This window comes from Pseudopipra pipra, chromosome 1, assembly GCF_036250125.1.
Source record: "Pseudopipra pipra isolate bDixPip1 chromosome 1, bDixPip1.hap1, whole genome shotgun sequence".
Classification (NCBI taxonomy): Eukaryota; Metazoa; Chordata; class Aves; order Passeriformes; family Pipridae; genus Pseudopipra; species Pseudopipra pipra.
Genome location: NC_087549.1, coordinates 148,412,948 through 148,438,686, shown reverse-complemented (window position 1 = coordinate 148,438,686; position 25,739 = coordinate 148,412,948). Strand labels below are relative to the sequence as shown.

General features: G+C 43.9%; 1 protein-coding gene across 2 annotated transcripts in view; it reads left to right on the top strand.

Moving 5' to 3' along the window:
- The window catches only part of DPP6 (dipeptidyl peptidase like 6), a 549,686-nt gene that overhangs the window by 54,213 nt on the left and 469,734 nt on the right, over positions 1–25,739 (top strand). Inside the window, exon 1 of one of the 2 annotated variants that reach the window (XM_064638386.1) lies at positions 9,203–9,803. The exons of the other annotated variant lie outside the window; for it this stretch is intronic. Coding sequence (XP_064494456.1) covers positions 9,753–9,803 — 51 coding nt within the window. The 5' untranslated portion in view covers positions 9,203–9,752. Of the gene's footprint in view, positions 1–9,202; positions 9,804–25,739 lie in introns of those variants that run through there. 2 annotated transcript variants of the gene reach the window in all.

Below are 25,739 nucleotides of genomic sequence, written 5' to 3'. Positions count from 1 at the left end.
ATAGCAAGACAACTACTGCAGATGATCTCTGCCTCAGCAATTATGTACTTTTCTTGGCACTCATTAGACCACATCTGTGGTTCACTTTTGGGCCCTCATTAGAAGACTGATATAAATTGGCACAAGTTCAGGCAAAAAGCCACCAGGATGGGCAAGGGTTGGAGCACTTAAACATTGCAGACAGGCTGAGGGAGGTGAACTTGTTCAGCCTGGAGAAGAGAGGAGTTTGGAGGGACCTGGCAGCAGCTTTCCAGCTTCTTGCGAAGTTATTGAGAAGATGGGGCCAAGCCTTCACAACGAGGTATGGCAGGAGGATGAGAAGCAACGGGCATAACTTGAAGCAAGAAACTTTCAGACTGAATATAAGGAAAATTTTTATCCCTGTGAGAACAGTCAACTATCAGAACAGGTGCCTAATGAGGCTGTGCAGTCCTCATTCCTGCAGGATTTCAAGACACGACAAAAGCTCTGAGCAACTTGGTCTGAACTCAGAGCTGACACTGCTTGAGCAAGAGGTTGGGCCAGAGACCTCCTGAGGTCTGTCCAGCCTGAATGATCTTATCTCAAGCATTTGGGTTGGGTTCACCACAGCATTTCTACTGAAAAGCATTAACTTTCCTGGTTGCTTCACAGAAAGCACAAATCAGACTTCCCTGATGCTCAGCTCAGACTATTGGCTCAGTGAAGGGAAGAAGATGTAAGTCACAGACAAAATGATGTGCTGTGGACCTGGGTCCGATGGGATGAAGAGGATGGAGAGAATTCAGAACCTAAGAATGTAGTATGGCTTGGCTTGATCTTAGAGAATACAGTCTTGAAATTAGGCTGGAGAGAAGCCTGAGCACAGGCTTGGGGCATTAAGCTGGCAGGAAGAAGATGAGATCCTCACAAACGGGTCTGACTGAGAAGAAAAAGCCATTTGTTGTATTTTGAAAACACAAATACTTTTATTGGGGAGAATAAAAAGTAACCTTAAATTAAGGAGATGAAGTGAAATCCTGATACTCTTAGAACTGACTTTTAGTACAACAGCTGTTGCATTTGTCTGTGGTCTTACATCCTTAAAATATTTTTCTTTTAAAATATTGAATAAATAAATTTAGCTATGCTCTGCAGCCAGCTAATACTGTGAGAAATTAATTCTTTCCTTCTATTCAGAAAGACTGTTCCTAGGCTTGTTTGGTGAGTGAGAAGGAGAGTGTCATGGTTTGAGATAGTCCCGAAATCCAATTCCCTAGTTCCATCCCCCCTCCCACATCTCAACCTAATGTGAGATGGGTTTTTCCAGACAAAACACACCAGACTCAAAGTGGGGGAAAGGGAATATATTACAATGACTGTACAAATAAATACCATATCACATTATACACACGATCACAACTATCTCTACCATGACATATGTATTTACAATGATCAGATCTCTTCTCCCCTCCAAATAAAAGTCCAGGAGGGAAAGAAGGACAGATCCCTTCCAGTCCTTAAGCAGCAGGATCTTCTAATGCAGCAGGTTCTGTCTCTCTTCTCCACATGCAGCAGCTGATAGCTGGCTTTCTGCCAGCACTCAACGAGGGAGGTATCAAACTCCCCCGGCCCCATCGCCTCACCCGAGGGGTCTTCCGTGGACTTCGTAACCCCAGACAAGGTCGTATCACCACGTCATATCACGAAGACACAGGGGGGTCTTCGTGACTGTCTGGTATCTTCAGGAGACTCAGCTCCTTGCTTGCAGGGCTTTTGTGCCACTGCCTCTCAGGCTGCCACCACGGCAGCAGTGCGAGGGGGGGGAGCCAAGGTCAACTCCCCCTGCATTCCATCTGGCCGTCCTGGTCCAACTCCAGGACGTCTTTTGAGCTTCTCAGCTCCTCTCTCTCTGTGCTGTAGCACTCCAAGGCTCGCTCAAGTAAGAGTCCATCATCTTCCTCCTTCCAGGAGGTCTCAAAGGAGTTTTGGGGGATCTGGTACAGTCTCTTACCCCAAACTCTGTCTCTCTGCTGCTCTCTTCTTCTCCTCCCTTTCCAGGAGTCTTCTCTCCGGTGCTGCATGTTGTTTCTGCTGCTTCTTCAGTTCAGGTCTTATCTCTGGCTCTCTGCCACCATTTCTCTGGTCAGTCCCGGCTGCTGTTCTGCTTCCATGGAGAAAACACTCTCCCAGCATATCTACAGGCACCTAGCCCAGCTTTATGCTGTTCCAGGTCCCTGCAGCCCCCCCAGCCAGGGGCTGGGAGGGGGCCAGAGGCCCCAAGGGGCACAGAGCCCCTACTTCGTGGCTCACAACATGGCCACCTCTCCTCCAACAATCAAAACTACAACTCTTCTCTTCCGGTCTGGTTTGTGAGATGTTGACATTTCTGCAGGAGCGCCCATTGGGTAGAATTTCAAAACTTCCAGAGGTTTCCACCCCTTGGGGTCTACCACTTTTCAGCCTCTGGGGAAAACAAGGTCCAAACCACGACAACACTCCACCCCTCGCTCCTGCGAAATTGTCAACATATCACAACAACTTAAAAAAGCTCTAATCAACATGCAATCTTCAACAAACTAAAATATAACCAAAATCTCTCTACTACACATCAATAAAACATTATCACAAACTTAACTCTACTCTTAATACTTAACTTACATTACTATAGGCTTACTTTCACTACAATGGTACAGTCTGTGTTTTGTCTGGAAAACTCTTTCAGTTACCACAAGCATCATGGCTCTTATCTCTTTCCCCTTCGATGGATCGAAACCATCCTCTGCTACCATTTATGTCATGGTTTGAGATAGTCCCGAAATCCAATTCCCTAGTTCCATCCCCCCTCCCACATCTCAACCTAATGTGAGATGGGTTTTTCCAGACAAAACACACCAGACTCAAAGTGGGGGAAAGGGAATATATTACAATGACTGTACAAATAAATACCATATCACATTATACACACGATCACAACTATCTCTACCATGACATATGTATTTACAATGATCAGATCTCTTCTCCCCTCCAAATAAAAGTCCAGGAGGGAAAGAAGGACAGATCCCTTCCAGTCCTTAAGCAGCAGGATCTTCTAATGCAGCAGGTTCTGTCTCTCTTCTCCACATGCAGCAGCTGATAGCTGGCTTTCTGCCAGCACTCAACGAGGGAGGTATCAAACTCCCCCGGCCCCATCGCCTCACCCGAGGGGTCTTCCGTGGACTTCGTAACCCCAGACAAGGTCGTATCACCACGTCATATCACGAAGACACAGGGGGGTCTTCGTGACTGTCTGGTATCTTCAGGAGACTCAGCTCCTTGCTTGCAGGGCTTTTGTGCCACTGCCTCTCAGGCTGCCACCACGGCAGCAGTGCGAGGGGGGGGAGCCAAGGTCAACTCCCCCTGCATTCCATCTGGCCGTCCTGGTCCAACTCCAGGACGTCTTTTGAGCTTCTCAGCTCCTCTCTCTCTGTGCTGTAGCACTCCAAGGCTCGCTCAAGTAAGAGTCCATCATCTTCCTCCTTCCAGGAGGTCTCAAAGGAGTTTTGGGGGATCTGGTACAGTCTCTTACCCCAAACTCTGTCTCTCTGCTGCTCTCTTCTTCTCCTCCCTTTCCAGGAGTCTTCTCTCCGGTGCTGCATGTTGTTTCTGCTGCTTCTTCAGTTCAGGTCTTATCTCTGGCTCTCTGCCACCATTTCTCTGGTCAGTCCCGGCTGCTGTTCTGCTTCCATGGAGAAAACACTCTCCCAGCATATCTACAGGCACCTAGCCCAGCTTTATGCTGTTCCAGGTCCCTGCAGCCCCCCCAGCCAGGGGCTGGGAGGGGGCCAGAGGCCCCAAGGGGCACAGAGCCCCTACTTCGTGGCTCACAACATGGCCACCTCTCCTCCAACAATCAAAACTACAACTCTTCTCTTCCGGTCTGGTTTGTGAGATGTTGACATTTCTGCAGGAGCGCCCATTGGGTAGAATTTCAAAACTTCCAGAGGTTTCCACCCCTTGGGGTCTACCACTTTTCAGCCTCTGGGGAAAACAAGGTCCAAACCACGACAACACTCCACCCCTCGCTCCTGCGAAATTGTCAACATATCACAACAACTTAAAAAAGCTCTAATCAACATGCAATCTTCAACAAACTAAAATATAACCAAAATCTCTCTACTACACATCAATAAAACATTATCACAAACTTAACTCTACTCTTAATACTTAACTTACATTACTATAGGCTTACTTTCACTACAATGGTACAGTCTGTGTTTTGTCTGGAAAACTCTTTCAGTTACCACAAGCATCATGGCTCTTATCTCTTTCCCCTTCGATGGATCGAAACCATCCTCTGCTACCATTTATGTCATGGTTTGAGATAGTCCCGAAATCCAATTCCCTAGTTCCATCCCCCCTCCCACATCTCAACCTAATGTGAGATGGGTTTTTCCAGACAAAACACACCAGACTCAAAGTGGGGGAAAGGGAATATATTACAATGACTGTACAAATAAATACCATATCACATTATACACACGATCACAACTATCTCTACCATGACATATGTATTTACAATGATCAGATCTCTTCTCCCCTCCAAATAAAAGTCCAGGAGGGAAAGAAGGACAGATCCCTTCCAGTCCTTAAGCAGCAGGATCTTCTAATGCAGCAGGTTCTGTCTCTCTTCTCCACATGCAGCAGCTGATAGCTGGCTTTCTGCCAGCACTCAACGAGGGAGGTATCAAACTCCCCCGGCCCCATCGCCTCACCCGAGGGGTCTTCCGTGGACTTCGTAACCCCAGACAAGGTCGTATCACCACGTCATATCACGAAGACACAGGGGGGTCTTCGTGACTGTCTGGTATCTTCAGGAGACTCAGCTCCTTGCTTGCAGGGCTTTTGTGCCACTGCCTCTCAGGCTGCCACCACGGCAGCAGTGCGAGGGGGGGGAGCCAAGGTCAACTCCCCCTGCATTCCATCTGGCCGTCCTGGTCCAACTCCAGGACGTCTTTTGAGCTTCTCAGCTCCTCTCTCTCTGTGCTGTAGCACTCCAAGGCTCGCTCAAGTAAGAGTCCATCATCTTCCTCCTTCCAGGAGGTCTCAAAGGAGTTTTGGGGGATCTGGTACAGTCTCTTACCCCAAACTCTGTCTCTCTGCTGCTCTCTTCTTCTCCTCCCTTTCCAGGAGTCTTCTCTCCGGTGCTGCATGTTGTTTCTGCTGCTTCTTCAGTTCAGGTCTTATCTCTGGCTCTCTGCCACCATTTCTCTGGTCAGTCCCGGCTGCTGTTCTGCTTCCATGGAGAAAACACTCTCCCAGCATATCTACAGGCACCTAGCCCAGCTTTATGCTGTTCCAGGTCCCTGCAGCCCCCCCAGCCAGGGGCTGGGAGGGGGCCAGAGGCCCCAAGGGGCACAGAGCCCCTACTTCGTGGCTCACAACATGGCCACCTCTCCTCCAACAATCAAAACTACAACTCTTCTCTTCCGGTCTGGTTTGTGAGATGTTGACATTTCTGCAGGAGCGCCCATTGGGTAGAATTTCAAAACTTCCAGAGGTTTCCACCCCTTGGGGTCTACCACTTTTCAGCCTCTGGGGAAAACAAGGTCCAAACCACGACAGAGAGCCAGCTCCAAATGCATTGAAAGGGTTTTATTTGATAAAATAAATTCTTCCACTCTCCTATCAACAGGGCTTTAAATAAAGTATTGTGAATAGGATGTAAGCATTGTAGCCTGTGTTCCTTCTCAGATAAAGAAAGTCAGCCTCAGAGTACTGAAACTCACAGAGAATAGAATTAACTATGAGGCTTTCTTTTTTTTTTTTTTTTCCCCTATATCTCATTCTGTGGAGGACATGAGAAAAGCACATTTCCTCAAAATGACCTATAAAAATGTTGGTGGATGAAGATGCCGTGTTGGTTTTGTCACAGTGCCTGAGATACAGAGGCTATCTCTAGATCAGATATAAAATCAAACCTTTCTGATTTCCCAGGGTTTTCCTCCTGTTATGCACCTTGGATACAAATGGACAGATTGCAGAAAAACCCTTTCTTATACAGGGGTTTCACTTCAGATCTTGCTGTTAAGATGCGGTTGAGCCTGGACTGAACTTTCACTCGCTTATATCAAAAGTAACTACTGACAAAGGAGGTGCACTGAGAATGAATGAGTGAATGCAGAAGTAACGAATTTTCCCAATTTCCCTCCGAGGAAAAGCCTGATAGGATGAAGAAACATTTTCATGTTTTATTGAGGTTTCCTGGGCCAGATCTTTGGTCTTAAACACAGAAGCTTTTTAGCTACTTAAATCATACTACTTTCTTGGGTCCCAGGGTGATTGGGGTCCTTTCACAGCATTCAAAGAAAGTCAAAAACCATTCCCTACAAAAATGTGGAAGAAATTCCAGATCATATTTCTGCATTCACCATTTCACTTCCTAATCATAAAAAAGTTAATTCCTTGTTCAGCGAGAGTAAGTATTTGTTGCAGCTCTACTGAATTTCCATTAAAATGACATGGAGAACATCCATCCAGAAGAAAAGCTCAACAGTTGTTTGAGTGCTAGATGAGGGGGACTCCAGTGGGGTTAATGTACTTGAGGGAGTAATGTGGTAATATCACTTGCGCCTGTCTTAAATGTCCCAACCCTGAAGGACAGTTTCATTGACTGTTTGCAATGGAATCATCTGGCCACAGCCTGGGACACGAATCTGCAGCACAGCTTAGTGTCACCTTTCAAAATCTGAGACCAAGTCTTAGCTGTTCCATCAGCCAAGCAAAAACAGTTCAGAAGTGAAAGTTGTCATCCCAGGTCATGAGCGGCAGAACCCGAAGTCTTTGGGAATATGAGGGATGAAGTTTTGGAATCATCTTGGGAAGTGACACAACAGTCATTTCTTAAACAGACATTTTGATCTGTAACGAAAAGGGTCCCTTTGTTATGAGTGCTTTGATCTTACTGGGCATGGGGTGATGTAGGCTGGGAGAGGCATCAGGAGGTCTCTAGTCCAACCCCTGCTCAGAGCACAGTGACATCTGAGACCAGACCAGGATGACCAGGGCTTTATCCACTCAGCTTTTGGAAACTTCCAAAGGTGGACTCTGGCCATAAAACTTTTCAGAGATAAACTGTTCACTACATCTTTTCTGAAAGCATCAGATGAGTCAGAAATTAAGAATTTAAAGCCGTAAATAAGAATTTCTCTCTCATAATGTGTTTGCTATTTTTGCTGCAACATCACCAATGTCATTTTGCACAACACTGCAAAACACTGACTTTTGCTTCCTATTTCTCGTGAAATCTCAGGATTATAGGAGCAAACTTCATGGGAGAAGTAGAAACACAGTAATGTACTAATACTGGCCAAATGGACCCTGGTTGGTGTTTAATAACCAAAAAATCCCTGGATGCTGTCAATGGTGAAACTAAGCATTTTGCCAGTAATCTCAACTTTAAACAAAGCTGTTTTAATCAAGGTAATTGCTACTTTTATGCCAATGGCACATAACTTAAATAAAAATAAGAGACAGAATAACTGCATTATGACAAAGCTGCCAGAGTTTAGTGTATGGTAAGTAATTCTATTGGTGTATAAAGTAATGCAGAAGGCAAATGGGATGACTAACAGTCAAGCAGATATATATTTTGCATTCATACATAATTAAAACACCCAGGAGTTAAATACTGAGATGCAACAGGAACTGCCTGAGAAAACAGCAAAACTGAAGTAAAGAAATCAAGAGAGCAGAGTTTGAGGAACATAACGAAGCACTTCCTGCTCAAGATGCACCTTTGTATGGGGTATAAGCAATTCCCAAATAAAGAAGGGAGAAAACAATCAAGACCTGCAAGCGAGAGGTGACATTTTTGTAAAACAAACCTCCCATAGGTAATCCTCAGAGGTACCAGCATCACCTGCTATTGGCATTTCCCAAGAGTGTCTCGGGGTCTCACTTCCCCATTACCACCATTTTCAAGATACTTGCTCAATGTCTTGGGTGACATTTTGTATTTGAATATCTTTCAACAACTGGGCGGCTTAAAGAAAAGGAGTGTGAGCAACACTGTGGGATTGCAGATGTTGTGTCCTATTTCTAGTGAACTTTCTAGTGAAGTGTTACCTATGAAGTGAAGATGCTGCAAGCTGTGAAGGACTAGAGTTTGAGGTGCTACAGATGGGCACAACAAAAGGACCCATGGACAGGTCTGCAGTTCCTCTGCTGAAAAAAGAGAGAGCGCTTTTGTCTAGCCATTGGCTTTGTTAAACCTTGGATGACGAGAAGAGTTTCTGCTTTTTCTTCTTGGTTTCCCTTCTCAAATATTAAGCAAATCACTTCTCAGAGTTTGTTCTCTCCTTTTGAATGAGCAACATCCAAAGAAACTCTGTTCATGCCAAATGAAATCGATGGGCACCTAATTCTCCTGGAAAGGTAATGACTTCTGGTGCATCAGGGAGAGACAAAGAGACCACATTCTGCAAGGATTTTTTTTCATGTCTGCAGCCCGAGGTGTAAACCTTTGGGATGGGTGGCAAGGTTGTGTCCCTGGAAAGCTGCACCGAGGAGAGGAGGAACAATGTTCTCACAGGGGCAGCAGGATACGACTGTCTTCCAACGGCTGCTCCAGCCACCTGTGGGGCAGCTCACCTGAGGGACTGCAGCTGACAGCGGTGGGAAACCTCGCACCAGCGTGGGCGCCGCTGGAAAGGCGCAGAGGCCACGGCCAGTTCAGCCGCAGCCCGGCGCGGGCGATGCCCTTGGCTTTGCATTTCCCCGTGCAGGAGGCGAGCTCCGGCATCCCCCTGCTCGTTCATGCCCCGGATCCCAAACCCTGGCGTTGGGGCAGGTTCCTGGAAGCGCCCCATCCCCCCGACAGCGGCCCGCGCATCCTACGGGAAGAGAGTGGGAGGGGAGCGGCGGGTCCGGGGGGTCTGGGGGCAGAGGGAGCGGTGGGTCCAGGGGGATGCGGGCAGGGGATGCGGGCAGAGAGGGCGGTGGGTCCGGGGATCCCCGGGCAGAGTGAGCGGTGGGTCCGGGGGTCTGCGGGCGGGCGGGCAAGGGCGCAGCCATGGAAACGCGCCGTGCATCCCCCCCCTCCCCGCGGCAGCTCCGCTCTATTCCCCACCCTCCCTGCACCAGCCGTGGCCTGGCCGGGGCCGCGCCGGCTCAGCCGGTGAACAGTTAACGCCGGAGAGGCGGCTCCTCTCCCCACACCCTCCCCGGCTCCTGTTGTGAAAAGCGTGTGCCCCCCACCCCCGGGAGAGCGGCGAGCCGGGCACGGGGAGGGGGCGGCCGCCCCTCCGCCCACTCCAGCTCCCTCCTTTTTATTTGTTGCCCCCCGCCCTCCTTTTTTTCCTGCAACTGGTCTCCGGGGTGGGCTCGGCTCGGCGGGACCTCCCGGGCCCGGGGCGGCGGCCGGGCATGGCCGGGGCGGGGGGCGTGTGTGCGGCTCCCTCCTGCCCACCCCGCCCCAGCGGCTCCCGCAGGGCAAAAGCTGGATCAGGGTGGTGACAGAGCCGGGTGCCCCCGCTGCTCCCGCCTCCCCTCCCCTCTGACAGGGGCTGGTTTATTTTTATTGCCTTTTTTTTTTTCTTTTTCTTTTGGGGCAAAAGGAGAAATATATATTGACAGGGTGGGGAAGGAAAAAAAAATAGAAAGCAGGCACCCTCCCCCTCCGCTGCTCGTAGTCCCCTCCACTCCACACCAAAAAGAGCCATCGCAAGTACACGCCAGTTCTTCACTAAAGTGATCCAGCCGCTGGATTAAGTAACTCTCGGGGAACAGCACACGCACGCACACACACGGCAAAAATGAAGGAAAAGGCAATGTTTCAAACGGCTAAAATGCAAGGAAACATGATGGTAAGTGGCTGCTGCTGGCGCCTCCAGTGACTGTAAGTAAGTGTCGGGGCTCCCTGCTCGTCTCGGCGCCGCCAGACCCCGCTGACGGTCGGTGCGGAGCCCTCGCTGCTGGGGCTGAGCTGGAAGGGGAGGCAGGCGAGGGTCGTCTTTGCGTGGTGTCTGTGCCCTGTTTAGTGTCTGTCCCCCCTCTGAAGGGGGTCGCGGGTGCTGCGGGGGTGCCGGGGCGTCCCCCTTTGTCAGGGGAGCGGGGGCGCAGCGCGGGCGGGGGGTGCGGGGCTCGGCGGCGCTGGGGCACCGCGCTCGGCACGGCCAACTTCGCCAAGTTGATGACCACGATGTGTGTGCGTGAGCTGAGTGTGTCTCTGTGTGTGTGTGTGTGGTTTACCTCGCCTTTTCCTCCGGTATTACTAGTGGAAACATTTGCCTCCATGCCAATTTTTTTAAAATACCTACTAGGAATGCCCTTAAAATAATCCCCCTCCTCCCTTAAGGAAAAAAATAAAAGCATCCAGCTGCTCCGCCGGAAGAAGTGATGGTTGCCATCTTGTGCTGATGGGAATATATTGGTGTGTTTTGCCTGCTAGTTGACCCGCTGGGGGCGGCGGGGCTGGGGGTGTGCGGGGTCCCGCATGCGGCGGCTCCGCAGCCGGGAGGCAGCTCCCTGCGGTGGGGCGGGGATGCACCGCAGGGCGGGAGAGGCTTCAGGGCTCTCTGCTTTAAAGCCAACTTATTTCAAATAACCTGAAGCTTGTAAAGGGTACCTGTTGGTCTCCCGTCCCCTCCCTCCCATCAAGCAGAGCTCTCCTATCTGACTTTTGCCGCCCCGTGAGGGGAAATGTTAATATTTAATACAGAGGTAGTGTTTGCTTCTCTCGTGCCTTGTGTTGACGTGTTCAAGAGGCAGCCAAAGTATTCTCCATCCTTTAATTAAGTTCTGTAGTAAAATGCTTTGCTGGCTTTTTAAGAAAGTGCCTTCTTTTCCAACTCCAATAATACTGCTTTTTCCAGCGGTAGTGTTTAAGAGGAAGGTGCAATGCTATGTGACCTGTGAATTCAACTAAGGGAACTGAACAGGAACTTCTGCAAACATTTTTTCCAGGAGAATTGCACAGCCTGTGTGATTGCATCGTACTCCTTTTATTGTGCTTTTTAAATGCCTGGGAAATATCTGGTGCTGGAACTTTTTTAACATGGGAAAATTTAGACTATTATTTGCTTAAGCTACTGATCCTAGAGGTCTTTATAGCCTTCGATTAGGTTGTTCTCTATCAGTAAGAAAAAATAATTAACCACCTGAGAAGACATGTTGGATTTAAGTGCAGGGGGAACCTAATTTACATACACAATGTCACAGAATTAATAAAAACCTCTCACACATTTTCCTTGCTGGTCTCTGAAGTCAGGGGAGGATGAGCAGGCAGGGATTCCCCCACTGCTACTCAACACAGGGCTAGAGCTTCTGCTGGGATTTCTGGCTAGTGCTTCTGAGCGTGTCAAGATGGATCCGCACATCCACACCTCTGCGAGATGAGCAAGGGCTGGCTGATCGATCTGCACCCAGGGCTGTGCAGCAGGGGCTGCCCACAAGTCAAACCTGCAGCCAGAGACAATAGTTTTTGCTCCCGACTCAGACAGGAGCAGAATCTGGCCCCTCAGGCTGCCAAGTCACAGTTATTTCTTACTGTCACTTGGGGCAGCCTCCCTGGACCTGAATGCAAGGTTTGCCTTTGGAGAACTCATTTTTGAGGCACTGTGAATCAAATTTAGAGGCAAGGAACCTGTTTATTTGGTACAGGTGATTTCTTTAATTAATGCCTGTGTTTTTATGGTCCACTTAAAACACACACACACCTGGTTTCTGTGTTAATCTGGTCTGTGGTTGCAACTGTATCTGCAGTTTATTTAAGCAAGAATTAAGTTTAGATGAATGTGTGAGCTTTAAGATATTTGGATAGATTTTATAGTTCTTCAAGATAGTATTTAGTGGACCTAATCCTGAAATTTCAGGTACAGTTTTGATGTAAATGCCAGCAGGTTAAGTCTAGTACTTTCTTTACCCTTTTCCTTAAGCAGTTGTTTAAAAAATAGTATTTTCGCTTATTTATCACTTTTGTTACAATTGAAATTAGAATACTGAACTACTCATGTTAACACCTAATGCTGTGAATGTCTTTCCTCACATACCTGGCAGTCATTGGCAATACAGAGTTGAGGTATGTGGAATCCCAGGAGATGCATTATGGTGTGCACTGCATTAATTGCCTTAGCAGAATTTGAGAAGTCATTGAAAATTCAAGGCCCACCATGATTTTCTTTTTTTGTTTGTTTGTTTTCTGGCAGTTTTGCTGTTGTTTAGAATCTTGACAAGCTTCTAACTATGTATTGATTTTTCTTAGCTTTAAAAATCTTTGTTAAATTGAGCTATATCATACTTAAAATGATGTGACAGCGAGTGATAATACTGACACACTGGTCCCTGGCCATGCAGTGGACCCTTTTTAAGTGCGGCAATAGGTCATGGAGCTATCACACCTCTGATTGCTTTATTACCTAATTAGACCAGTTAAAAATGAAACCATTCTTGTGACACTGAGATAAATGTTTTTATCCTTGTGGCAGTATTTCACCAGGGATTTTTTTTTTTTTTTTAAACAACAAGATTTACCTGGAAAGGTGCCTATTTTTATTTTACTGCTGTATTTCCCATTCATCATTTGAGCCAGGGGAATGTAACTTACAGAAACAGCTCACGCTCTTACAGTGGGTTTTTTTTTTAATTCTACTTAAATGCTGTAGGGAGTGATTAATAGACAGTGGTTTCTTCTAGTAAGAACTGATGCACCCTTAAGTTTTCCAACCTTTTCAAGTTAAAGTGCAACAGTAGGGTGTGCAGATAAAGGTTTATCACTTTTGGAGGCAAATTTTATGCACTTGCATTTGATCCTAACTTAAAGTATGGGTATATAATTTATTTCATTAAAATATTCCAGTCTTTTCCCTTACACATTCAGTTGTCAGGTCAAGGACAATAGTACCAACTTGTTTTATTCTCTTTCCTGTGTCTTCCAGGGATTGATCTATCATGTCACATGGGCTTTTCTTTTTTTTGTTTTTAATGGGTTTACAAGCAAATGCATCCAAAAGAGCTGTTTTGAAGAGGGCCTCTACAGTAGTGCTAGATTCTTTTCTTACATAGACCCATGCAAATCCCAATTTGTTAGAGGTACAGCTGCAACAGAGGTAATAAGGAGCTACAGCCTTTGATTGTAGACAATTAGGGGAGTGAAAGCAATGGGCTTGGTGAGAGTGCATAGGGGTCTTGAAGGCAAACTTAATGTTCTGGATGTGAGCATCCTACTATTTTGGCACGTTTAATGGTCAGCAAAAGGAATGAGCACTCTGCTGTAGCTGTCTTTGTCAGAAGGATGTTGCTGTGAAACTCTTGTTCTGAATTTCCATCTAACCAACAGTTGTTTTAATGTTTGGCAACTATTGAGAGAAACCATAGTGGATGTGTCACTTTTCTGTTTTACTCTGATGAATAATGTATGAATAGAGCAACATTTCATTACACAGGGTTCATTGAGAAGACTTGTAGAAGAAGCTGGATATTTGGAAGTTTAGTTTGACCATTTAAATTCCAACTCTGATAGCTGCAGTTTGGGTATGCATATAAAATACCCAAATAAAAATAAACCCAGTGGCAAGTCTTATCCCCTAGAAAGTCTGCTAACACCTCTGAGGCCTCAGGGACCTCAAGAGTACAAATGGCATGAAGGCTAAGCTACTCTATCATCCTTGAGGTGCTCTTCCTGGAGACACACTGGTGCAGCCAACTAGAAAATCCAGCCTTGCCCCTGCCCATTTTTGTTTATGGTGCCTCTCATGAGCAATAAATTCATATTATAACACATAAGACATTGATGTTCCATTGCAATTTCCCCAAAAATATTTGCCATGTTTTACCTACAGGTTTGTTTCTTGTGGTGTTAATCACATTGCATTGAAACATGGTACAGTGCTGCTGAGCCAAGAATGCAGTTGTCCTACTATGGGCTAAAGAAGCTGCGTGTTGTTCTTGAAGCTCTGAAATATGGGGTGGAGTTTCTGATCCAGTGCAGCTCCCTGCTACTTTAACCTTCCCTCTGTTTTATATTCAGCTTGACTTAGAAGCAAAATGCAGCCCAGCCTTTGTGTGCTATTTATCAGCTGTCTACTACCTCTGCTGAAACATAAGGACCTCCAGAGCTGAAAGCAAGGGGGCTATGGTAGCAGTTCCCAAATGAGCTATCATGACTTCAACTGAAGTTTAAAGCCAGACAGGAATTCAGTTGCTAATCCTACGGCAAGAATTGCGGCAGAAAATTATTGGAGCTGCTGCTGCTGCTTAGTGAAAGGCAAGTTGTGTTTTGAGGACTGTAACAGTGTGGTATCTTTTCTGGGTCAGACATAAAGGGGAACAAGGGTTCCCCTCTGTTAGAATAATATGTGTAGCAGGCATACAATCCATAGGAGGAACTGGAGTTGCTGCACTGTGAAAAAGCTGTAAGATACACTGCAACTGTTCTGATGTCGTGTTGATAGTTGGTGGAAATTAAGAGTCTTTGCACATTTGAAGTGGGATGGCAGAGAGCTCCACAAGCTCGATATGATCCTAATGTTGTCCATGTAACGTAGGGTATTCTTTTAGATATATTTTTACTTAGGGGATAGCGAAGTGCAAAGCCTGCCCAAGGTGTATTGGAATTATGAAAGATTCACTAAAGTTTTAGGAAATACATGGTGCCAGGCCGTCTCAGAATAATTTTGGGAGCCATGTGAAGCACTCCACATTGCTCTTTCCACAGCAGTGGGAGATTGAAGGGGAGCTTGTGGTCTAACTTTAATTCTCACCTTTAGAAAGGTTCAAAATCACAAATCTGATGGTGCTGCTTACACCTGCATCTTTTTCTTCAGTATTGCTCAGCAGCTTCTCTGGTTCCTCTTGCTTGCAAGGAAAAAGGTACACTTTGTGTTAATTTCTCCCTTCCTCCTCTGAGTTGTCTGACTGTTCACAGGATAGTCTGTTCCCTCCTTCTCTCTCTGAATATTTTCTCTGCTTTCCCAAACAGTAAAAGAGGAGAATTGGAAGGGACTGTTGTGATTTTACTGGATGACAGCTGAGTGGGTAGCAGTAGAGCCCTGAGCAGCAACAGAGCCGCAGAGCTGTCTGTGCAGTTGGGGAGACAGCATTGCACTCATTTGCATTTGAGAGGTTACGTTTATTCATCGATAAAGTCTGGATTTACTTGTTCTTTCTAAAGATAAATACCTAAAATTTAAGTTTGTAGGTGTGTTGATTACCTGAAGCTTTATTTGATGAGGAGGGTTTCTCCCTCTGTGCTGTGGAATGAGTCTTTCAAGTGCTGTCAGTTCCAAGTGTCAGTCTTGTATATCTCAGAGGTCTCATTTCTTGGCAGAGCTTTGCACTCTTAGTATTGGCCTGACTGACTATATAAAGGGGAAGGCAATAGAGAATCATGCCTAAAAACACCTCTGGTTGGTACAGAACCTCCAGAAGCAACATCCTCTTTCATGGAGCTGACAGAGGCAGAAGAAGATTCAAAGCTGGAAGTTGGAGTCAGAGAATTTCAAACTACAAGATAAAGTGCCCAGTTTTTACAGTGAAGGTGATGAACTGCTGGAGCAGTCTCTGTGGGAGTACAGTAGTTCTTCATTAGAACAAGATAGGGATAGGATTCTTCTGACTAGACACTGGCTTCTCCAATATAGACATTTATATCTTAGTTAGTCAGCCTGGTCTCTCTTTATAATTTAGTCAGTGGAGTCTGGAGCATGATTCATCCCATCTTCACGTAGATGTGTAAGATGGGCCACAGTACCTGCACTCTTAAATGCCAATTTCTCTCCATTGACTTAAGGAAGTATGGGGTACAAGCTTTACCACAGATGTCTGCCCTGCAGACAGTCTGTCTGTTGCCTAAACATAGTCATAGATATACCAGAGCATCTCAAATGACACTAAGCACCCCATCAGGCCTCTGCTGTTACATGAGACAAGAACTACTCTGCACATCTGTCCAGGGTTTGTCCACTGCATCTGCAGTGGCACGTGAAGAAAAATGAGCTCCATATTTGGAGCTTTGCTCTTTCTAAGTCCCAGCATACTTGTGCAGAAGTAGGTTCAGTCTCCCAGCACCACAGTCCAGCTGTAGCAAGAGAGGAGCTCCATATCAGCAAAAGATGCCATCTTGTATCAGAAATCTCTTGGCCTGTGGTTTCTATGTATACAGAGCTGCCCCAGAACATTATAATGCACCCCTGGCTTTAAAATTATTTTGTCCAAGTAGTTTAATGCCATCACAAGTGCAATACATGGATTTATTCTTCTAGGTCTGTGTTTGCATGTGTGCTGTCTGTACAGTGGCTCACGTGAGATTAACAAGCAAAGCCCATTTATTAAATTGTTTTATGTACTCTAAATCTCATGTAATCCACTAATGCATAATGCTGTCACTTAGTAAGCTTGGCATTCCTTCCCAATGGAGCATTGCATTTAGCAGGTTCCCATAGTATTCAGTCCTTTTGAAAAGGCTGCAGTTGAGAATAAAAAAAAATACCACTAAACCATTAGAGCCTGAATGCTTACAATACACTGATAACAGTGACCCAGCTGTAGCATGCATTCACCTGTGGATTGCGAGGATTTTCTATGCTTTTAAGGACGCTGTAGCAAGCAGAGCTTGCCTTGTAGCAAGCCAAGTTTGCATTTGTAATGTCCTGATTGCCCTTGAAGTGGATTACCAAGATTACGTCAAAACACTGTGTTCGCAAAAACTCTTTTTCTGCACCTGTGTAGGTATTGGTGAGATCCTGAAAATTCCTGGAGCACCTGTTTAGGCTGTGCACTGGGAAGTGTGTGTCTTGCAGGTTATTTCCAAGCACAGAAATTTTCCCTGTGGGTTCTGTATGTCCAGCAATATCCTCTTCATTGCTATAGAAGTGAAGGGTGGGAACAGAAGCAGTGGAACTGCCTGTGGTATCTTGACTGGGGAGGGGAGAATTATTACATGTGTAACTGAATCTGAGTCCAACCCTCAACTGTAAATAGATGTTTCCCAAGCTGCAAGGTTACAAGGCACAGTAAAAGAATTGCAAACTCAGTGTACATTCAGCTACCAGCTTAGGATTTTGTTTGTGAAAGGACCTCTTTCATGATGTGACTCACTGTTAACTGATTGTATTGCCAAATATGAAGTATTTCTACCATCTCCTCTCTATGTACTATGGAATAATGACTTCTGAGGTTACCTTGAGAGTTTGCAGTCAAAGCAGGTGTGAGAAAACCAACCTTAAGACAGTGGGGTGAGCTGTGGTGGTGAATGTTGCACGCCCAGGACAGCAAGCAGAGTGGTCAATGCTGTGGAAAATCCCTCTCAAGTTACAGGGAAATACTGGCCAGAAGATTTTGTCAACTCAGGCATGTGTAGAGACAGACTTGGCATGAATTCCAGTCACACACTGCATAGCCTCATTCTGTAGTCATTATTCAGCACTTACTCAAGCAAAACTTTTGCCAAACTTAACGGGTTTACTACGCCTGCTGAAATGAGTAAGAATTTTGTCTGAGGCTCAGGTGCCTTCAGACCTGACTCTCAATACATAACCCCACAATGTTCCGTGTCACTGGGGATTTTCAGTAGTTTTTAAAGGATAGCAAACAGTGAAATACTGCAGTTGACAAGAAAAAAAAAAGGAGATGATGGGCATGGTAAAAAAGCAAGCAGAAGAAAAGCAGAGTGAGGTGGTTAAGAGAAGTGCTCTGGATCTTTTAGTTCATCTCTTTTTAGAAGTTGTCCCCCATGGAGAACCCCATCACCCCCTCCATCAGCAGCATCACAGAGCATTCTGCATGCCTGCACTTTTGTTTATGTTTGTTTTCACTGATGATGATCATCTGGAAAACATGCTGAAAATGAAACATTTTTATTTGTTTATCATTTGGGACTGAAGTTATTAAAAACATGGAGAAAAATTGAAATGATAACTTGCCATGTTTTCTGTAAATACTGAGTAGTTCTTCTGCAGCATTTGATATAATCAAAGTAACCTAGAAATAAGCTTGTATTGCTCTTTTCTTCTGCCTAATTATGAGGATGCGAAAAATATGCTTGTAATAATGCCTTCTCATCTGGCTGTGAGGGGGCTGAAAGTACCTCTTATGAAGATCTAGTTTGTAAAGGGAGTGATTGTAATGCAGGAATGTGGCTCTGTTAAAAACTGGATCTGTGATTTACATGAAGGATACGTAAAATGCTGTAGGTAGAGCAGTAATTTAGACATTAGTTGTAGTTTCTATCAGTATGACTGAGCCATTCCTGATCTCACTATTTGAGAGGTTTTCTCAGGGAAGAGAAATTCATGTTTTATTCTCTGTTAATTTTATGTTATTCCCTGTGCATTTTATTTCATTTGAATTAACCATGTACATCTAAATTTGTAATGTGTTAAAACCTTTGTTAAGAGAGGTCCTATTTGTTTGGATTTGGACATTCTTGTAGGAATAAAAATCTCTCTAGAAGATTCCAGAAATTTTAAAAGTAAGATTTACTCATCTCCTTTTTTTGTTCCTGTATCTTGGATTTTACAGATAGACCTTGTTTTTTTATAAAGAGAGCATCTCTCATTATTTTCCCAGTCAGATTTTAACAGAATTGCAGTCTTGGTAGGGAAAGAAGGCTGTTGGCAATATCTAAGGGTAGCAAATAAATCCTATGCAATAGCAATTAAAGCAAAAATCACGTACTCCAGAGGCGTGCTCCTTGTTATGTTCCCTGTTCAGCAGCGTACTTAAGCACCTGTTTAACATTAATGGTAAGCATATGCTTAAATGTTTCTGCTGACTTGGGAGTTATGAGAAGCCTGCCTTGCACACACAATAGTTGAACAGCCCATTTTCCATCTGTGTGCAAGCCCAGAGCATGGTGCTAGCTGAGCATTTTCCAGGTTAATTAGATTGGCATAACAAGTTCCCTAGTGGACTCTGTGCAGTCATCAGCTCTTCTGTGCTCTCCAGCTATTGGGAGCTCTGCTTCAAGTTGTGTATCTTGTGCTGGTAACTGAAAGAGAATATTGCACTGTATTTCACCAGTGTGTTCAAATGGAAACAATTGAATGGATTGAGAGTACACCATAAATATAAATTTGGCTCTATATTGCTAGCATGACTATGGTGCATCCTTCAAAGGCACAGTGTCTACCAAGGACTATTTATTCTACAGAGATACCAATAATGGCTGTGCTTTCATGAATTATGCATGTATTTGTCCCTAAACCTCACCTGGATGTGATTTGGAGTGTTTAAGATGTGAAGCTGGCTGTAAGTATAAATTGCAGATATTTTTTCGTGAAATATAATGTCCTTACAGGTTTCTTTGCAATATTAGTCAGAGTCCATCATACCTGCATCTACAATAAAAAATTGAAATCAAAAGAATTCTAATTCAGTACAGGAAAAAAAAACTCCTTGATACTCCAAAATCTTGCAAGAAAGGCAAAATTACGTGAAGTCAGAGGTGGTCTATTAATCTATTCAATAAAGCAAGCAAGATGAGATGAAGTCCCATTGTAGAAATAAGGGGACTATTATTTACCAAATGAAGAAAGGAAAATGACCCCACAGAATGCCTAGAAGCAACTTGCCAAAGTGCAAAAATGTAGCAGTGAGCATCATATATACCATTTAGGTCTTTTGATGGGTTAAAATGAGAAGTAAATCACACACTTTTAGGGAGAGATTAAATAGATGAGAAGTATGATCATTTTAGATGGACTCAGTGGCACAAAATGTAGCTTTCCAGTATTTTCAGTGAGAGGTTGCCTTGGTTCCCTCTGAAGTTCCTCTGGTTTCCCCATTTATACCATTCTATTACATTTGAATATCTGGTTTCTGGAGAGTTCCTTAGTATTTAATTTCCACGTTCAGGTTTGGGGGTTGTTTTGGTGTTTTTTTTTTTTTGTTTTGGTTTGGTTGGTTGGTTGGTTGGTTTTTTTTTTTTTTTTCTCTTTGTTCGTTTTGTTTTGTTTTTAATTTAACCTCTTAAATTTTTAAGGAGTTATACCCTTGTGAAACATTGCATATCAACAGTGACAACACAGAAAATATTGAGACAAAAGGGGTTAATCTGCAGAAGGGTGACAAATGGCCATAAGGCTTTCCTGAGCTTCCTGCTGTAATAAGGAAAACATACTATGAATAGATGTGACCACAGAAAGGCAGAGCAATGGAAAGACCAGAAGGCTTTGGCCGGTTTACATTGGGTTAAGGGGAAGATTTCAATCTTCAGTCACAGTATGAATCTGTCCTAAATTGATAGTTATTGCTGGTTGTGAACATCCCTTGCTTGTTTGCTAAGGTGTGGGTGCTGTAGTTGGAACTGCAGGAGTAATTGCCATGAACCAACTTGTGACCACACTGCTCAAGCACGTTCTGGAGGTGACTGATGAGTCCACGTTTCACATCTTTTGTCAGGAACCTCTCTTGTCACCAAATGACTTCATTGTTACTAGAATTGAAATAATTTGCATGGGGTTTTTTTTCAGCTCAAAGGGCAGGATTCAGCCCTGAAAGATGCTTTTGTCCTGTGATGTGTGAACACCTGTGTGTTGCATGCAGGGGTTGAGAATGCAAGGCCTTCTGAGCCAGGGCTGGAGCAGAGTTGGAGGGAAAAGAGATGTGTCCTAAGTGTGCACTGTGCCTGTAGGGCAGGCTCTGGAGTGGGCTGCCTTTGTGAATGGTGATTTTTGCAGGGAAGGCAACTTGAAGGTGAATTGCCACGTGTGAAACACAGATGCTCAAGTCCTGGTTCCTGGAGTGAAATAATGAGTTAGATCTGTAGTCAGGACATATGCAGTCTCCACTCGTGGGCAGAGTCTGGATGTCAAAGAATGCTGCAGGTGATGAATTCATGCACAGGCACAACAAGAACTTGAGATGCATAGGAAATGTTGGACTGGAGGATACAAAGTCTAGTTCCCACCTCTCCAAAGTAACCATAGCACAGTGTCTTTGTTATTGGTGTGTGCTGGAGAAATTGTGCTTGAGGCTAGGAGAGTCCATTGGATCACACAAGCTGAGCGCAGTAAACTCATTTAGTATTTGAAAAGTGAATTCATTTATTTCTCTTGTGCCTTGTAAATGTGTCAGGTTGGCACATCTGTGCTCCTAGATTCTGTATCTTGTGCTTTCTCCTTTCGGAGGTTCTTGTAGTAAACTGGTTTTCCTCTCTTGTAACTAAACATGTTGAGACTTGTAGCAGAAATATTAATATTGGTATGAATGAAATACAGATGCAAATATGTTTCCGTAAACACTGGAAAAACTAGTGAAATAAGTGTGAGAAGAATGTCATGTACTGATAATAAAGCACATTGTTCCCAGCAATAAAACTGAAGAATGTGCTGTGCTGTCAAGCCCAGAAGGCCTGGGCTCTGATAAAAGCCACAGTACAGGCTTTTCTCCAGCACAAGACTCCACTTTCTAAGGACACTAAAAAGCCACAAGATACTGGCACATTATGTGTCTGAGCACAATTCCTTCTCCTGTTATGCCAATAGGGAGCTACAGCAGCTGAACAAATGTGCATTTTTTCAGACATACTCCATGCAAACGAAATCAGACAATGAGCTTCAACCTTGCTAATACTTAGGAATGCCTAAGTAGGCAAGATTTGGAAGCAAAAGACCACCCATTCTCGACTGTTGGCTCATGAAAAGTATTAAAGAGCTGCCAAAAAACTAACTTGTCACTACCAGTCAAGAAAAAATGAGTGTTTTGATGAGAACTTAAAAGTTGATATTCCTTATCTGCTCTGACACATGGAAATCATCTCAGCCAGACTACCTGAACACACATCTTGGTGCACATGACAGTATGATGGATGAACTCTAAGGGAGAATGAGTGTGAGTGGATAAAACCAGTACATTCAAATTTTTTTAATAAATACCATCTTCTTCCTTAAGGTGCTGCATTGGGGCCTTTTACATTAATTTCACACATGCTCAGGGATCGATGTCTTTCATTTGCTGCTTGCTAACAACAAGGATCTGTGTGCTGTGGCAGGTCTCACAACATAAAGGAATGGGGTAAGGTCACATCTCCTGACCTTCCCATCCATGTGAAGGCACCTGTGCCAGTGAAAGATGTGACTGGAAAAGATGATAGCAGAGTGGCTGGGCGCTGTCAGGATCCAATGATGGAATGTGTTCAAATAATGAAGCCAAGCACATTTTCAAATATCTGAGTCTATTATATCTATGCCATTACCTTTATCAATCAAATCTGTAATTCCATCAAGAAATGAAATCAGGTTTGTTTGGCGAGACCTATTTTCCAGGAGTCTGTATAGACTAACATTAATTATCCTTTAGTTCTTTATTAATTGACTCGCATTTCAGCTTTACTACTTTTCCATTCTTAGACAGAGTCCTTCCAAAGGGAGACCAACCAAGCTGGATCATTTCTGTGGGTAAATAGGGCACTAGTTTTGGAAAGGCTGGTTGTAAATGCTCTAAATCATGAGAGTAAAATCAACAAGGGTGAAGAGGAGATGCAGGAAGACAGCTTGTGATATGAGGTGGGACAAAGCACCATCAGCAAGAAAGTCCATTTGGGATTCTGCAACATCAGTAAAATGAAGTGCATGCATCTGTGAGAGGACAGGAGAGTGTGAGGCAGAGCAAATTGATGTTAATGAAAGTCCTAAACAGTGATATTGTTTGTTACAGATTTTGTTTGGAAGCAGTAGGAATGTATACTGAAGGTGTGAGGAGAGGCAAAAAAATATATCGATGATTCTATGGAGAAACAACTTTATGATGAGAAGAAAGGCACTAAGAATTAGCTATAACAAGGACAGACTGGGATCTGCACATGCTGTGCTGGAGTGGAAGTGTGTGTCACATTATCTGACTGAAAAGCCTGTGCCATATTGTTGTGATATGGAGCAACTTAAGAAGCTGTTAATGCAAATGTGTCCTGCAATGGGGAGAAAAGTAAGTCTAGAGATTTGACTGTAAACGAGAGTGCAGACTAACCTATGGTAATGAAATGCAAAGTGTCTGATCAAAATTCAGCATGTTAATCTGAACAGTAAATCTTTTATATGAATGTGTCACTTGAGCCCCATAGTCTACACAGTTTCCTTCTCACTGTATATGTTGCCCTTGATGTCCACTGTGATTGCAGAGTGTGGTAGCATTCCACTATTCCCAACTTTATTTGCCAGCTGGACCTGCATGGCCTCAAATGGCTTTAAAGGTTTCCTGACTATTGGAGGCTCCAGGATGGGCAAGACAGCTGTGATTTGTGGAAGTGTAGGGCCTTTGCATGGGGTTGAGTGAGTGAGATATTTGATCACAGGAACCTGTGCTGAGCAGGGGCCACGGTGGTATCCTCAGCTTATCTTCATGCAGGCTTTGGCACGTCTCATGGTTTCTGAGGAGAAGCACTGTTCTGCAGTGAATATGCTTGGATTGGCATGCTACAATTTTTAATTTAGAGGGAGTTTGATAATGATTTCCTGTGTGACCTTGGACAAATCTCATAATGCTGCCATGCACAGGATATCTGTGTTGCTGCACGGCAGCTCTATCACCTCCTGCTGTGGTAACATGTCCTGCCTGGAGCTTCTCACTGGTCTTTACCTCCATCCCCCGTTTGTAAAATAGGGGTGATAATTTCTTCCATTCCCTTTTTTTCTGAGTTTTGACTGCTATTTCAAGCTCCTGTACTATCCATCTGTATTTGTTTAGTATATAAATTTTGTCTTATTCTTCTAAGTTTAAATGCTTGTATATAATTAACATTACATGAAATGATACAAGTGTCATTGATTTATTGAAGATATGACATTTAGAAAAAGGGATGATAGGAACATGTAAATCTGTGCAAGTCATTACAGCTTTTGCAATAAGAATGTGATAGCTCCTTTGCAACCTCTTAGGCTGTACTTGTGGAACAGGTTTATGCTAAATTACTGAGAAAAACTGTGGATAATGTCTTCTATTCATGTCCATGTTTGTGGCTGAATCAGGGTTTTATTATGAATCTTAGCAGTATTTGTCATAGATAGTGCACAGCAATTCACTTTTTTTACTGGATCAGGCAATATCCTACATATTAATAAATTGATAATATTTCAGTTGATTAGAAAATTCTGACAGATAGTGGAGTGTAGTATACAATTTTCAGATAAGATATTTCTTTCTGTATTTGCACCATTAACCTCATATAAGAACATCATGGTTTTGACAATGTCGTGTCTAGAAAAAGAGGAATTTAAGTACTCTGTCAAAGTCTGATATCTGGAAAAAAACTTTGAAATGTAATCCTTGATGGTTGTTTGCTTTTATGTTATCTAAATAATACAGGGAAAATTAATTATTTCAGTTTTAATAAAATGAGATAGATTGATTGATGGGAACTGAAATTTTGTTTACTGGGGAGTTTCAACAGTCCTTGTTTTCGTCTGCTTTGGAAGGAAAACAATTATTGAAATAATTTTTCTGCTAAATGGAGATTTAATTTCCTTTTCTCACCTCACTTTTGCTTTTTAGCACATAATTTTTCCATCCATCTACAACCTGTCAAAACCATTAAAAATGTATTTTAAATTGAACGGACTGAAAAAAGTATATTTAGACACAAGCAATTAGTCTGTTCTTAATTCATCCTTTGCTTATGCAAGACCACAGTTCCCATGCACAACTTCTTTAATATTCAACATGGTATTTGAAGCCTGATTTGACTCCTTTCAGGTTGTTTGTAGAGAAAAAGTGAACAGGACTTAATCTACCACAGTCTACAGGATAGAAACTTATTTTTTCTCTGTCTTCATCAGAAAGAGAGCTGCTGTTTGAGATCTGTAATGGGGGTGTGTGTAGCTTGCTCTGTGTTGAGGCCCCAGAGAGTCATTACAGCTTTTACAATAAGAATATGATAGCTCCTTTGCAACTATGAATATTCCTTTAAAAAACGTACTTTCAAAGTCACTCGTTACCAAGTGCACGATGAGCACTGCAGGCATCCCTGGAGCCCTTGCCATGCACCATGGGCCACTTTCAAGCAGGCTGCTCTCAGGTCTCCAAATGGACAAAGCTTTCCAACGTGCCTAGCTGGATATGGCATCCAAACCCCACCTGGAGTATTCACTCTGGTATTAGTTCCACCCATTTAGATTTTGTCTCTCCATGCATATCATATGCAGTTGTGTCTTTCAGGACAAGCACAGAGAAGGAAATGACACCCAAGGTGAAACTGCAGCACATAAAGGCACTCTTCATCCTGGTTTTAAGTACTCAGCCACTGACAGTGAATGTGGGTCAGGCAGCTGCTCTGAGCACCCTGTTCCCATGACTATTCCAGTATCATCCCAGACCTGCTTAGATAGATCTACCAAAGCTACTCTCACACCCCAACTGAATTTAAACTTGCCCTTGATCACAGTCCCAGCTCTGTTCATTTGTTCTAAATACAGTTTATTCTGTCCTTGTTTATCTTGCTAAATCTGCTGAGATGTGTGTGTTGGCTTTAGACAAATAGCTCCTAGAGAAATGCTATCACTAGGGTAATCCTTATTCCATAGCAGATTTGCCTGGCCAGTGGGGTGTATTTGTGGTGAGAGATCCCAGTGTCCCAGGGTGGACAGCAGCTCCAAGAATGGTGCCAACTGACCCAAAAAAGAGTTATGCACAAAACCTGGCTTGGAGGTTACTGAGTTTTCATAAAGCAGACCTCTCAAAGTTTACGCTGTAGGTCATGTGAGCTCTTTCAGAAGGAAGTAAGAGAAAAAGGAAGAAAAGTGCTGAAACGCAGGACTCAATCAGTTCTTTGGAGCTAATTTGCAAAGGATTATTCATTTAAATACTGTTTCAGT